This window comes from Plectropomus leopardus, chromosome 6, assembly GCF_026936395.1.
Source record: "Plectropomus leopardus strain MGB_pleo_1.0 chromosome 6, ASM2693639v1, whole genome shotgun sequence".
Taxonomy (NCBI): Eukaryota; Metazoa; Chordata; class Actinopteri; order Perciformes; family Serranidae; genus Plectropomus; species Plectropomus leopardus.
In genome coordinates this window covers 619719-632218 of record NC_142181.1, presented here as the reverse complement: position 1 = coordinate 632218, position 12500 = coordinate 619719, and the positions used below count along the sequence as shown (strand labels likewise).

The window sequence follows — 12500 nt, the reverse complement described above, 5'->3', positions numbered from 1 at the left end:
CCTCCAGGATTCCATGTTAATATTTTGGAATATTTTTCCAGGCTAACAGACTGTGGTTTGTGGATATTCTTCCAGGTTTCCAGGCTGATGTTTTAGATTATTCTTTAAGGTTTTCAGGTCAATGTTTTGGAATATTTTTCCATGTTTCCAGGCTGTTGTTGGTGGATTTTTCTGGTGTTAAATACTGATGTTAATCTCAGCGTTAAAGGTGGGTTTTATGACGCGGGTCTGAGGGTTTGAGGAGCTGCAGGTTTTGCTGACGTCTCTGTGCTGACGTGGCTGTGCGTGATGTTCAGGTGCTGCAGGATCCAGGTGACAACAGGAGCAGCTTCATCGTCCGCCCCAACGCCGCCAACACCACGGCTGACAGGTGAGCCGCGTCCAACAAGCCCCCGACCAAACCTGATTTCTAGTATTATTTCAAGAAAAATAGTCACCATATCACAAGAATAAAGTCTTAATTTATTGAGAATAAAGTCATATTATTCCAAGAAGAAATGTTGCAATATTACAAGAATACAGTTCTAATTAGTCAGAAATAAAGTCTGAATTCTTTAGAAAAAATAGTTGCACTATTACAAGAATAAAGTTTTTAATTTAATGAGAAGAAAGATTTTTTAAAAAAAGTTGCCATATTACAAGTATAAATTTGTGATAAGTTCTTTATTTTAAATATTATGTGATTAAACTCGTAAATGTGCGAAAATGAAAGTAAAATGCAGTTCAAGGCTGAAAAGTCACAAGAGAGAAAAAAAATACTTTCATCATCCGGCTTTTTCAGCCGAATCAAGACGTCTCAAACTCCTGGCCTTCCTGTCGTTGGTGTTTTCAGGGAGTTTGGCGTGGAGGGCGTGGCCGACCCGCGGCGCTCGCTGACCCAGCTGGAGGTCAGAGGTCAGAGGGCGGAGCCGGGCTGGAGCACTCAGCCGAGTCCGGACTCGGCGTGCTCGGAGGGCTCAGCGGGAAGTGTGGAGCAGCAGCAGGACGGCGGTCAGAGAGCGCTGCGGTTGTTGTGATGATGTCAGAGGTGTGAGGTCAGCAGGCTGACGGCGCTCTCTCTCTCCGCAGACACCGACTCTCTGAGTCAGGGCAGCTCGGCGGGAAGTCTGGGCCCCGACGATGACGACGACGACACGAACTCTCTGAAGAACCACTTTGACACTTTGGCCTCCAGTCTGACCGACGGTACCGAATGCTCCTCGCCATCGTCGTCACCATCGCTATCGCCGCTGTTGCCTCACACTGTGACCTTTGACCTTTCAGAGAAGTTTGACACTGACCTGAGGACTCTGCAGCCTGCCGACGACAAACACTACCTGAACCCTCGGCTCAGCATCTCCACCCGCTTCCTGTCCCGCTTCCAGGACAGAATCAGGTCCGCCCACCCACGATCCTCAGGGTCTCGGTTCATCTGGCGGTCGTCATGGTGATAACGGTCTCTTCCTGCTGTGTTTTTGTCAGGGCGTGGCCGAGCCGGGCGCCGCCTCCGGTCTCAATCCCGACCAGGATCTCAGAGGAGAGTGACGTCAGCAGCACATCGGTACGAACACGCCTGATTCTGACGTGTTGTGGTTTACCTGCTGACGCTCTGCAGAGTTTGTGCGGTCATGGAAAACCTGGGAAAGTCATGGACTTTGCAAATAGGAATTTCCAGGCTGAAAAAGTCTTGGAAATGGTGTCATTTTTGGTGATTTGTGAAGAAAACATGCATTTGGAAGGCATGTTTTCTTTAACCCTTTAACAGTCACATTAAGAAATGCCTTTCTACACGCTTATAGATCCCAAAGTTCTGTTTAAATAATCTGTTCATATACTGTTCTGAATCTGTATATTTTTTAAATTATATATGTTTGAAAAAGCTAAAACATAGTAATGAAAAAGAACTGATAAAGAGTATTGATGGACGTTTAAGAGAATGTTTGGTCTTTATTACTTGTCTCAAAGTCCTGGAAAAGTCCTGGAAAATTATTGGTAGAAATGTTTATGAACCTGATTCTGGAGAGCGACACTGGCAGTTTCACAAAGGTTAACTCAACGTTTGTTTCCAGGTAAACTCCGAGTTGAGCAGCGACGTCGCCTCGACACAGTCGACTCAGAAAGAACACAGCAGCAGCGGTGAGTCCTCCGTTTCTTTGTTTCATGTCTTCTGATGGCGATCATTTTTAGCTGTGAACAGGAAGTGTGCGTGTTGAAGGCGTCTCAGCTTCAGGCCTCAGAGTGGACGCTTTGGACCCTTTTCAGCATTAGACTTCTCCACCGTCTGTCGGGGACGGGGAATCGTCCTGCTGTTGTGTCCGGAGCACTTTTCACATAGATCCAAACCAGAGTGTGATTTTAGACAGCATGCCGGCATCACGGAAACTCGAGACATTTATCACAACAGCGTCAGCCACTAGTGTGACGTGTAACATGTGTCAGCAGCTCTTTCTTAACATGACATCGCTGACTGGAAGAATATCTGGCATTTCTTTAATTTTCTTCAAATATCGGCAACAGTCACCCAAAAAAAGGCCCATAGCTCCAATTTTAAAAAACAAAATATTGCTAGTTGTTTCTATGAAAATCAACAAACATTTAAAAAAAAAAAAAAAGGGAATTGCAAAATCCAAAAAAAATCTCAGTACTCACCAATATGGCCATAAAAGGGGCGCCCGGTGACTCTGTGGATAGAGCGGGCGTCCCATGTACAGAGGCTGTGTCCTCACTGCAGAGGCCGTGGGTTCAATTCCAGCCTCGGCCCTTTGCTGCATGTGGTCCCTTCTCTCTCCCTCTTCCACGCTTGACCTTTCCTGTCCTACTAAAGGCATAAAAACCCAGAAAAAAAACGAAAGAAATATGGCCAAAAAAAAGGAACACCAAAACTTGTTAATGGGAAAAGAATCGCATAACAACAGAAAAAAAGCCCCCCTAATTTTTAAAGTAAAAACAATGGAAAAAGAAAACTATTTATAGAAAAAATGTAAAGGAAAACAAAATCGCCAAAACTTCTTTAAAAAAAAAAAAAAACGGACAAAATTTTATCTTTAAAAAAAAATCACTAAAAATGCTCAAAGACAAAAATTGGCAGCTGTATCAGCCGCACATCAGTATTGGCTGATATTGTCCTTTTTGACTGCAGTCGGCCTTTTGGCATCTCAGATGACTTCACCGACGGCAGTGGCTGCGTTTTTGAGGTGAGGTGTATCCGCCAAAACTTGTGGTTGTTTTTACAGAAGATTTGCTGAAGTGTTCCTCTAAATCTGTTAAGGTTTCATAGAAAGAGCAGGAGCTCTGGGACGCCTCCCTGAGGGACTCCACAAGTTTTTAAAGGCTGCAGTGTTTGTTCACAGTGAGACGCAACCAGTCGCTCCTTCGTCGTAGAGCTTCCTGCATGATTTCCCATCAGCCCCTGCGCCGCCCAGCCCGCCGACGACACACGGTGGTCGTCGTCCAGTGCAGAGAGACGCTGCGAGGTCTGTGTGTTTGTGTGTGTGGACACCCGGGTGTTTTGAGTCGGGTTTTGGAGGGTTTTTCTCTTTGATGTTAAACTCACGAGGTCACTGTCACTTCACTGAAACACTGCGGGGGTCAACTCCAGGGTCTCCACTGGTCCTGGAAGTCCTGGAAGTCCTGGAAGACACAAGATGGAATATGTGTGTGGGATAAAAAAAGGTTTAATATTTCAAGAACACGGTCAGAATATTAGTATATATATATATATAAGTTGAATTATTTTAAGAAAATTAGGACCATGCTGTAGGATTGTTTATTAATCCTCTTATATTTAGAGAAATATATTTTAAATTTAAAAAATTAATGATTTGAGGCAAAGTTGTAATATTTAGAGAAAATTCACCAGAAAAGTAAAAAAAATTCTAAAAATTGTTAAAGAAAAAAAATGCCAGAAATTTATAAAGAAACACAAATCACCAACATTTTATTTTCTTAAAAAAATGTCCCCAAAAATGTTTTATTTTTTTATTTTTTTATTTGTCAGTATTTTCTTTAAAAATGCTTAAAAAAAATTAAAGAAACATTTAAAAATCACCAATAATTTATACAGAAGAAAATTACCAGCATTTATTCATAAAACCCAAAAATGTATTTTTGAAACATTGACAAAAATAATGAATCACCAAAAATAATAAAGAAAAACGGCTTTTTTATTATTATTTTTTTAATTTAAATCCTCGAATTTTTTAAGGGAAAAAAAGCCAAATAATTTGAAAGAAAAAATATCCCCCAACTTATTTCTTTAAACATCTACAGTGACAAAGAACCAATAAGGAGTATCAGTGGTCATTTCAGAGAATGTGTGGTCTTGAAAATTTGCCTCAAAGTCCTGGAAAAGTCCTGGAAAGTTATTGGTAAAAATGTGTGTGAACCCTTATACGAGGATATCACTTTCTGGCTTTGCTGAATTTCGTGCTCCATTCGGCTGAACTTTGACCTGCTGTCCCCGTTCGTGGACACTTTATCGACATGACACACAAATCCAAAAACCAGACGGCAGCCGGTCTGAGCGGCGCTTCAGGCACCTGCTCGCCTCCACCTGAGCTCCTGGATTTAGTCCACCGTCAGTGTCAAGAGTCTGACCTCCTCCTTTGTCCAATCAGACGTCACCTCCAGGATCCTGGAGTCCGCGGTCCAGCAGGGGGCGCCTCGGCTCGGGTACCTGGGAACCACAGACAGCTCCAGGGCCAAACTGAGCCAGGATCCCCCCGCCCCCTCCACCTGCAGCGAGGAGGAGAAGGAGAACCTGCCGTCCTCCTCGGACCCCCCGCTGTCTGCTGGTCTGGACCTCCTGAGGACCACACCTGACCCCCCCCAGGACCACCGGAGCAGGTAAGAGCTGGCTCCACCGCCGCTCTGTGTCCGTCCGTATCTGTCAGAAAGAATAAACGCAAATTTAAAAAACTTTTCAAATATTTTAAGAAAAGAAAAATCAGAATGTTTGTGGAAAATTACAACATTTTTTTTTAGAAAAAAAGTAATATTTAAAAAAAAAAAAAGACCATGTTGTGGGATTTTACAGAAAAGTCATTGAAGTCCCAGTTAAGAATATTTTTGGAATAAGTTGTGTTTTTTAAAATAAAGTTGCAATATTTACAGACAAAAAATGTTTTGAATAGAAAACGTCAAATTGTGCAATAAACTTGTAAAGTGTTGGGAAATATTTTTAAATTGAAAAAGGGTCTTGGCCAGTCGGCTTCGAGATGCGGTTCGCGGCTTGAAACAGAAACCGGCGCTTGTGTAATAATAATTTTTAAACAATTTTGAATAGTTTGTGGTAAAGTCAAAAATTCAGAATATTTTGAAGTAAAGTTCCAATATTTAAAATAGAATACTTGAAAAAATAGTTTGATTTAAATTATATTATGAAAATAACTATATTAAATAAATCTGTAAAAGTTTTATCTATAAGTTGTAATGTATTATTACTATTATTATTTATTATGTTATATTTTTATATTTATTTTTGTTATTGTATATTATATTTTTTACATATATATATATTTTATATCTTTTATAGTTGCTCCGCCTACCGGGAGGTGAAGAGTCCAGGAGGATCTGAGACCAGGATCCAAAGTGATCCAGGTGAGACCAGGATACAGACCGATCCAGGTGAGACCAGGATCCGGTCGGATCAAGGTGAGACCAGGATCCACACCGATCCAGTTGAGACCAGGATCCAAAGTGATCCAGTTGAGACCAGGATCCAGACCGATCCAGGTGAGACGGGTCAAAGTTTGGCGATTTACGTTTAAACGTTACAGAATTTTTCATGTAATACTTTTACTTTGAAATCAGATTTTCACAAAATATTACTATATTTTTCTTTAAAAATATTTATTCTTCAAACTTTTTTAATAATAATTGAAATAACTTTTTCAAATAATATTATGACTTTTTTTTCTTTTTTTTATAACACGAGTTTCTGATTCTGATTCATCGTCTTTTTGTTTCCACTATCAGAGACGTCCGAGAGCGCCAAGTCACTGTTCCTGGACCCGCCCACCTCCTCCTCCTCTCTGCTGTCAGAAACAACACACGTCCCGCTGACAGGTAACCCCGCCTCCTACAGACAGGTAACCCCGCCTCCCTCACACAAGTAACCCCGCCTACTTCAGACAGGTAACGTCCTCACAGGTGCGTCCGTCCGTCAGACCTCAGCTGTTGGACTCTCCTCAGAGGACGACCCCGGCTCCTGTTGACGCTCCGCCCTGTGGCGCCCCCTGCAGGTGAATGACCAGGTGTGTCGTTTCAGGTGCAGGCGGGGACACGGAGTCGGTGAGCGTGCAGCGCTGCCAGCAGGTCGCCAACGAGCTGAGACAGGCGGCGAGACGAGCCGTGCGTCTCCACCAGCAGGTGAACTTCCCGTCCGTCCGTCCGTGTTCGTCTTAACACATTTGGCGCCAAATAAAACCAATAAAAACCGGATCAGTCGGAGTCGTTTGACCGCGGCCGCACAGTCAGAATGTTTGAGAAAATCGAGGAAGACGCTGTCGTGTTTGAGAGTTTTCTGAAGAAATTACGGTAATTTGAGAAAACATTTGCAATTTTAAGGAAATCTGGAATTTCTAGAAAACTGCGATATTTCGAGAAAAAGTTTTAATATTAAAAAGAAAGTCGTCATACATCATGATATTTTTTCCAAACACACTTTAAAAAAGTTGTAATATTTTGAAGAAAAAAAAAAACACTGATGAAATACTTCACGATACTTTTCCCAGAAACACAAGTTGTAATATTTCTAGCAGACAACTGACTGTAAAAAACTAAAATTTTATTAAAAATAAAATTATTATTAAAAAAATATTAAAACTAAACAATTCTAAATGCACCAACAGAAAAAGTCACTTTATTCAGTTTTGCAGCATTTTGTCTCAATAAATCTGTTAATGAGTTTTTAATTAACATTCAGTGATTAAATGTGACTTTTTATGATAAAAAATTAAATGACTAAATGTGACTTTTATAAAAAAGATTAAGTGTTTAAATGTGACTTTTTCTCAGTACTGTTGTTTTTTCTGCCTCTTTAAATCGAAATCTAACCGTGACTTCCCTCCTGCAGCTCGGCGTGTGCGGCGGCGGTTCGGAGCGGCGTCTTCAGATGGCGGCCGTCCTGCAGGGGGCGTTTGAAGTCGTTCACTCGGAGCTTCAGGCGGCACTGCGGGGAGGAGACGGGCGGGGCAGCGCCGTCCCCTCTGGATGCCTGGAGGACGACGGGACGATGTCTCTGCTGGAGAAATACTCGGAGCTGCTGGTCCAGATGACCCAGAACAAACTGAACCGCATCTGAACCAGGACGCGCCGCCGTCGCGGCTCAGTCCGGAGGCTTGATTTGATCATTAGTGTTAAATTTAATGCACCTTACGTTTGTTTTTTAAGGCGGCAAAATGTGCTTTAAATCACGATCACTGTTTGTACATAAACTAGTTTGATATATTTCTTAATAATAAAGGTTTGACGTACAGTTTAATATTTTCATTTCAGGCTTTAAAATGTTCGTTTCAGGTGAACAGAAAAAAGATGATTCATTATTACTTAAAAAAAAGCTCAGTTCAACACCGAGGCCGCAGTTAAAATCTGCGTCTCATCAGTGATTCAACTCTGTTATTAAACAACAAAAACAAACAAACAAACAAACAAACAAACAAACAAACAAACTGCTCTGATGGCTGTGGGATCAAAAATGTCAGTTTGAATGGGTTTCAATGGAGCATTTTTGGACCTGAACAGTCTGAATGTAACTATTTAGTTTCCACAGTGTATTTTAGACTTATTGTCTTATATCTTATATTTAGACTTATATCGTGAAGAAGAAAAGAGACTAAAAGGCACCAAAGTTATTTGCGTCACAATAAAACTCCCTCAGAGAGCATAAAAAATAATTTTTTGATCATTTCCTATTTTCTTGAAATTTGTGAGACATTTTTACCACAATTATGTCATCAGGGACGGTTGAAAATGTTGACCAATTTCAATGATAAATTCTACAGATTTTGGCTGTGAGAAATGTGGTTTATGTGATTTTTAATGAAAAATAGGCCAAATTACTCAAGAAAAAATAGGCAGGGTTTTTTAAGAAAACATCTTTTCCAAAACTGAAAATAATTTTTAAAAATGTTTTAAAAATTGGATCTGCTCTGTGATAAATGACGGATCAGAACACTTTCATATCTGAACTGAACCTGTAAGTCTCATAAACTCATGTTTATCACAGATTATTTTTGGCGACTTTCAAAAATCCCAGAAGGTTTTTGACGAGGGAACCACGGAGGAAACTATGGAGGGAACCACGGAGGGAACCACGGAGGGAACCACGGAGGGAACCAGAGCGATGCTAACTTCCTGGTTGGCTTACAAAAATACGTCATCCTTCACCACTCTATGCGGAGAAAGAAAAGAGCGCTGATTGGCTGAGAGACCGGCACCATCCGGAGCCCCGCCCTCTCACAGTGACGAATCTTTGAGGAAAAACAGTTAAAAACAAACACCACAGAAGAAGAAGAAGAAAAGAGGAAACGGGAGTAAACAAACAGAAACCACAACAGAAGAAGAAGAACGGGAGCCTGGCGGCGCAGCGGAGAACCGGAGCGGCAGCCCGGGGCGCCGTGTGACTGCAGGCCGGCCTGTGAGCGTCTGTCAGCGGGAAGCGGCATGAGGCAGCCCGGGGCGTCGTGGCCGCTGTGACCGGGATGACGGAGGCTGCGGCCGGGGCGCCGCGGCGGGGCGGCCGGTCCGCGGAGACCTGGAAGAGACACATCATCGGTCAGCTGAAGCACCGGGACCGGAGCCAGCACGCCAAGTTCCAGGACCTGATCCGCCTCTGTACGAGCCGCAAGTACCGATGAACCGCTAAAAACAGCTCACAGTGAAGCCGAAGTCTGCACCAAACTCCATTTAAAAACCTGCCAATTTAACGCTCAGCGACCTCACAGCTGAGCTCAGCGGTTCACAAAAACTGACTTTTTAAACGGAGTTTGGTCCATTTGGAAATACGTCTTCGTTCATATCTTATAAAAGACCAAAAAACGACAAAACAGAATTTAACCAAACTCCATCAATAATTTAACCTCAAACCAGAGACTGAGTCCAACAAAAAGCTGAAACTTTTTAAACGGAGTTTGGTGCATTTGGAAACCTGTCCTGTTTCATATCTGCTAAAAGACAAAAAAAAAACCAAAAAAAACCAAACAAAACAGACATGATTTAACCAAACTTATAAATTAACTTTAAACTAATTTAACATCAGTCCAGAGAATGAGTTAGACAAAAGCTGAAATGTTTGGTTTGTTTGACAGAAAAACGTCCTGTTTCAAACGTAATAAAAGACAACCAACAAATAAAACAACAAAATCTGCTGTAACGCAGGATCATCTTTTACAGAATTAATCCAAACTTTGTTTAAAAATCTGTTAATTTAACAGCTAATCAGCCTCAAAGCTGAGACTGAGCTCAACACAGAAATCTGTCTGTCATTTCTGCTAAAAGACAAAAACCCCAAAACAAATCTCTGCAGTCTGGGTTTTCTTTTTCATTATTTTAAACTAAACTCCTTAAAAAATTAAATAACAGATGCTTTTTAAATGGAGTTTGGACCACTGAAATATGTGCTATTTCATAAAAGAAAAAAACCCCAAAAACAATCAAACTCCCATAAAGTGGGATTATATTCAACAGAATTCAACCAGACTCCATTTAAACATCTGTTTATCCTAAAAACGTCCTAAAGTCCTAGAAATAGTCCAAAATCTCAAAAATGACCCAAAGTCATTTGTCACATTTGTGGACAATTAAGTTTTTGTAAATTCATAAATGCGTAAATGTCATGAAATCCTAAAAAAGAAAAACAATGAAAAGAAAAGTTCAAAATTCGTAGCAACGTGTGTGGGGCCCCTGCCCTCCTGTCAGGTAATAATCTCAAAAAGTTCGGACAGGAGACGGAGATATTTTGGAGTCTGGTGTGAGCTGAGCCGCATGTTGTTTCCACAGAGACTTTAATTTATCAGCGAGGTGAACCTGACTGATCCGCTCGCTTCCTTTATTTTGTCGGGACAGGAAACAGTCATAAAACCACACGTTGTTCCACTTCCTCTGCTCAGTGACTCATCGCCCGTCTGACGCCGCGTCATCGCCTGCATGTCAGCGAGCGCGACGCTGGAACAGATCGCTCCATCGCCGCAGAATCACATCTGACAATATTCTCTAACAAAAGTTAAAAATCCCCAATAACAACATTTTCATATTTTTAGTTAAAGTGCAGGTGGATCGTAAAGAAGTCAGATTTATGAAGGAGATAAAACCCACTTTTTTGTTTTTCTGTGTTATTTTATTTATGGTCAAACAAACTCTGGGATGCACTGTAGCTCAGCTGGTAGAGCAGGCAGCCTGTGTACAAAGGCTGTGTCTTTGTACACAGGTCCTGAGATCCCGAGGATTATTTAAGTCCCGACACTCTGGGTGCAGTTACCTGTAATGGGTGCTGTTATCTGTGTCGGGTGCAGTTACTCGTTACGGGTGCAGTTACTTGTAAGGGGTGTAGTTACCCGTGACAAGTGCAGTTTTCTGTGACGGGTGCGGTTACCTGTGATGGGTGCTGTTATCTGTGTCGGGTGCGGTTACCTGTGATGGGTGCAGTTACCCGCGATGGGTGCAGTTACCTGTGATGGGGGCAGTTACCCGTGATGGGTGCAGTTACCCGTGATGGGTGCAGTTACCCGTGATGGGTGCTGTTATCTGTGTCGGGTGCAGTTACCTGTGATGGGTGCTGTTAATTGTGTCAGGTGCAATTACCTGCGGTGGGTGCAGTTACCCTTGACTCTGTTCTGTGTGTTTTCAGACACGCAGCTGTTGGAGAAAACCAGTCTGACCAAAGGAATGCTGAGCTGCTCCCTCAGGTAACTCTCCTTTTGTCACACCTGAACTGTGTGTGTGTGTGTGTGTGTGTGTGTGTGTGTGTGTGTGTGTGTGTTTCTCAGGGTGTGTTTGTTTTGTTCACCCAGATGTCCCTCCGGTGGCAGCGGCTCCCTCTCATCTTTGCTTCACCAGAACAACCAGCTGAAGAAAACCACTGGAGAGGTAAGACACACTTGCTGGGGGACATTAGGGGACACTCTGCTGCTGGGGGACATTAGGGAACACTTTCCTGCCGGGCGACATTAGGGGACACTCTCCAGCTGGGGGACATTTGGGGACAGCTGCCCTCTGAATTCTTCCTCTGTGGTGTTTTTTTGCAGCTGGCCTATCAGGTGTTGGAGCTGCAGCAGCAGATTAAAATCAAAGAGGTCGTTCTGGACGAGCAGCATGCCAGGTGAGTCACACACCTGAGGCCGCCAGATCGCAGCTGATTGGTTCTCGCTCAGCAGGTGAAAGTACAAACTGTTCTTTCAGTGGAGTCGAGACAACCCGTCAGTAATGTTTGGAACATTTGTAAATCATCCTTTTTTGGATGTTTTTCCTCAGAATATTCCAAACTTTTTCCAAGTATTTCCCCTATTTTTTCAGTCCTATTCCAAATACTTCACATTTCTGTCTGTCATTTTTCCTCTTTTTTTCCCAACAAAATTTTGCTGCCTCTCTTTCAAAACACTCCCAAATATTCTAACATTTTTCTATAAATATTCTGACCTTTTTATTCCCTGATATTCTTTTTTTCTCTGTTTAATATATACATTTCTATTTATTTTGCATGTATGTATTTTCTCTATGTAAAATAGTCCCTTACTTTTTTAAAATACTGACCTTTTTTCTGAGAATATTCAATTTTTTCCAAATATTCCAAATTTTATTCTTCACACTTCCAGTTTCTTCGTCAAATACTCATGACTGCTTTTCTGAAAATATTCAGATTTTTTCCTTTAAAATATTCTGACTTTTTCCCCAAATTTATTTCAACTCTTCGCAACATCCAACAAAAAGATTTTTTATGAGAAATTTCTAGCCTATTTTTACAGTATTATTTTTATACCTGTATTTTAGTCACATTTTGCAGCCTCTGTCAGAATATTCCCAAATAATGTAGCATTTTTTCTTTAAATATTCTATATTCTACTTTCTCTCATTCCCACCTTTATCCTCACAATATTTGTGTTCAGTATCCAACATCTTTCTTGAATTACTGTGGCCTTTGAACATTTTCTGACCTTTTTTCTCAGCAAAACAACCTAAAAAAAACCCTCCATTCTTTCCTCTCTCTTCTTTTCTGTCCAAATATTGTGACGATGCTCTCAAGATATTTGAAATCTAAAAAAAAAGGTTTTATTAAATATTTTGATTATGTTTTAGAAAAAAGTTTTTAAATTGTTTTTAGGTGTTTTAATCCTGTAATATTTTAAGTATTTATGAATTTCAGCTTTTTTTCTGGGTAATTCTTCAAAATATATCATCGCTTTGTTTTTTTTTAAATTACTCCTTAAACCTTTTTTGTCAGAAAATTTCAACCGTTCCTCTTTAAACCTTTTTTATGTTTCTGTCAAAATAGTCACAACTGTTAATTTAAAAAAAAAAAAAAAACT

At 41.1% G+C, this 12500-nt stretch overlaps 2 protein-coding genes across 5 annotated transcripts in view; both read left to right on the top strand.

Annotated features, from left to right (window-relative positions):
- Positions 1 to 7462, top strand: part of wdr62 (WD repeat domain 62) — a 24356-nt gene extending 16894 nt beyond the window's left edge. For all 3 annotated transcript variants that reach the window (XM_088078408.1, XM_088078406.1, XM_088078407.1), the window contains 12 exons: positions 297 to 370; positions 833 to 990; positions 1069 to 1185; positions 1264 to 1375; positions 1462 to 1540; positions 2049 to 2115; positions 3330 to 3452; positions 4596 to 4824; positions 5513 to 5712; positions 5956 to 6045; positions 6248 to 6348; positions 7055 to 7462. In XM_088078408.1, the coding sequence (XP_087934534.1) occupies positions 297 to 370; positions 833 to 990; positions 1069 to 1185; positions 1264 to 1375; positions 1462 to 1540; positions 2049 to 2115; positions 3330 to 3452; positions 4596 to 4824; positions 5513 to 5712; positions 5956 to 6045; positions 6248 to 6348; positions 7055 to 7282 (1578 nt within the window). In that variant the 3' untranslated portion in view covers positions 7283 to 7462. The remainder of the gene's footprint in view (positions 1 to 296; positions 371 to 832; positions 991 to 1068; positions 1186 to 1263; positions 1376 to 1461; positions 1541 to 2048; positions 2116 to 3329; positions 3453 to 4595; positions 4825 to 5512; positions 5713 to 5955; positions 6046 to 6247; positions 6349 to 7054) is intronic.
- Positions 7463 to 8370: 908 nt separating this feature from the next.
- atg16l2 (autophagy related 16 like 2) overlaps positions 8371 to 12500 on the top strand; it is a 25937-nt gene continuing 21807 nt past the window's right edge. The window contains exons 1-4 of one of the 2 annotated variants that reach the window (XM_088078410.1): positions 8371 to 8814; positions 10826 to 10883; positions 10989 to 11064; positions 11223 to 11296. In XM_088078410.1, coding sequence (XP_087934536.1) covers positions 8682 to 8814; positions 10826 to 10883; positions 10989 to 11064; positions 11223 to 11296 — 341 coding nt within the window. In that variant the 5' untranslated portion in view covers positions 8371 to 8681. The remainder of the gene's footprint in view (positions 8815 to 10825; positions 10884 to 10988; positions 11065 to 11222; positions 11297 to 12500) is intronic. The other variant, XM_088078409.1, reaches the window with a different exon arrangement.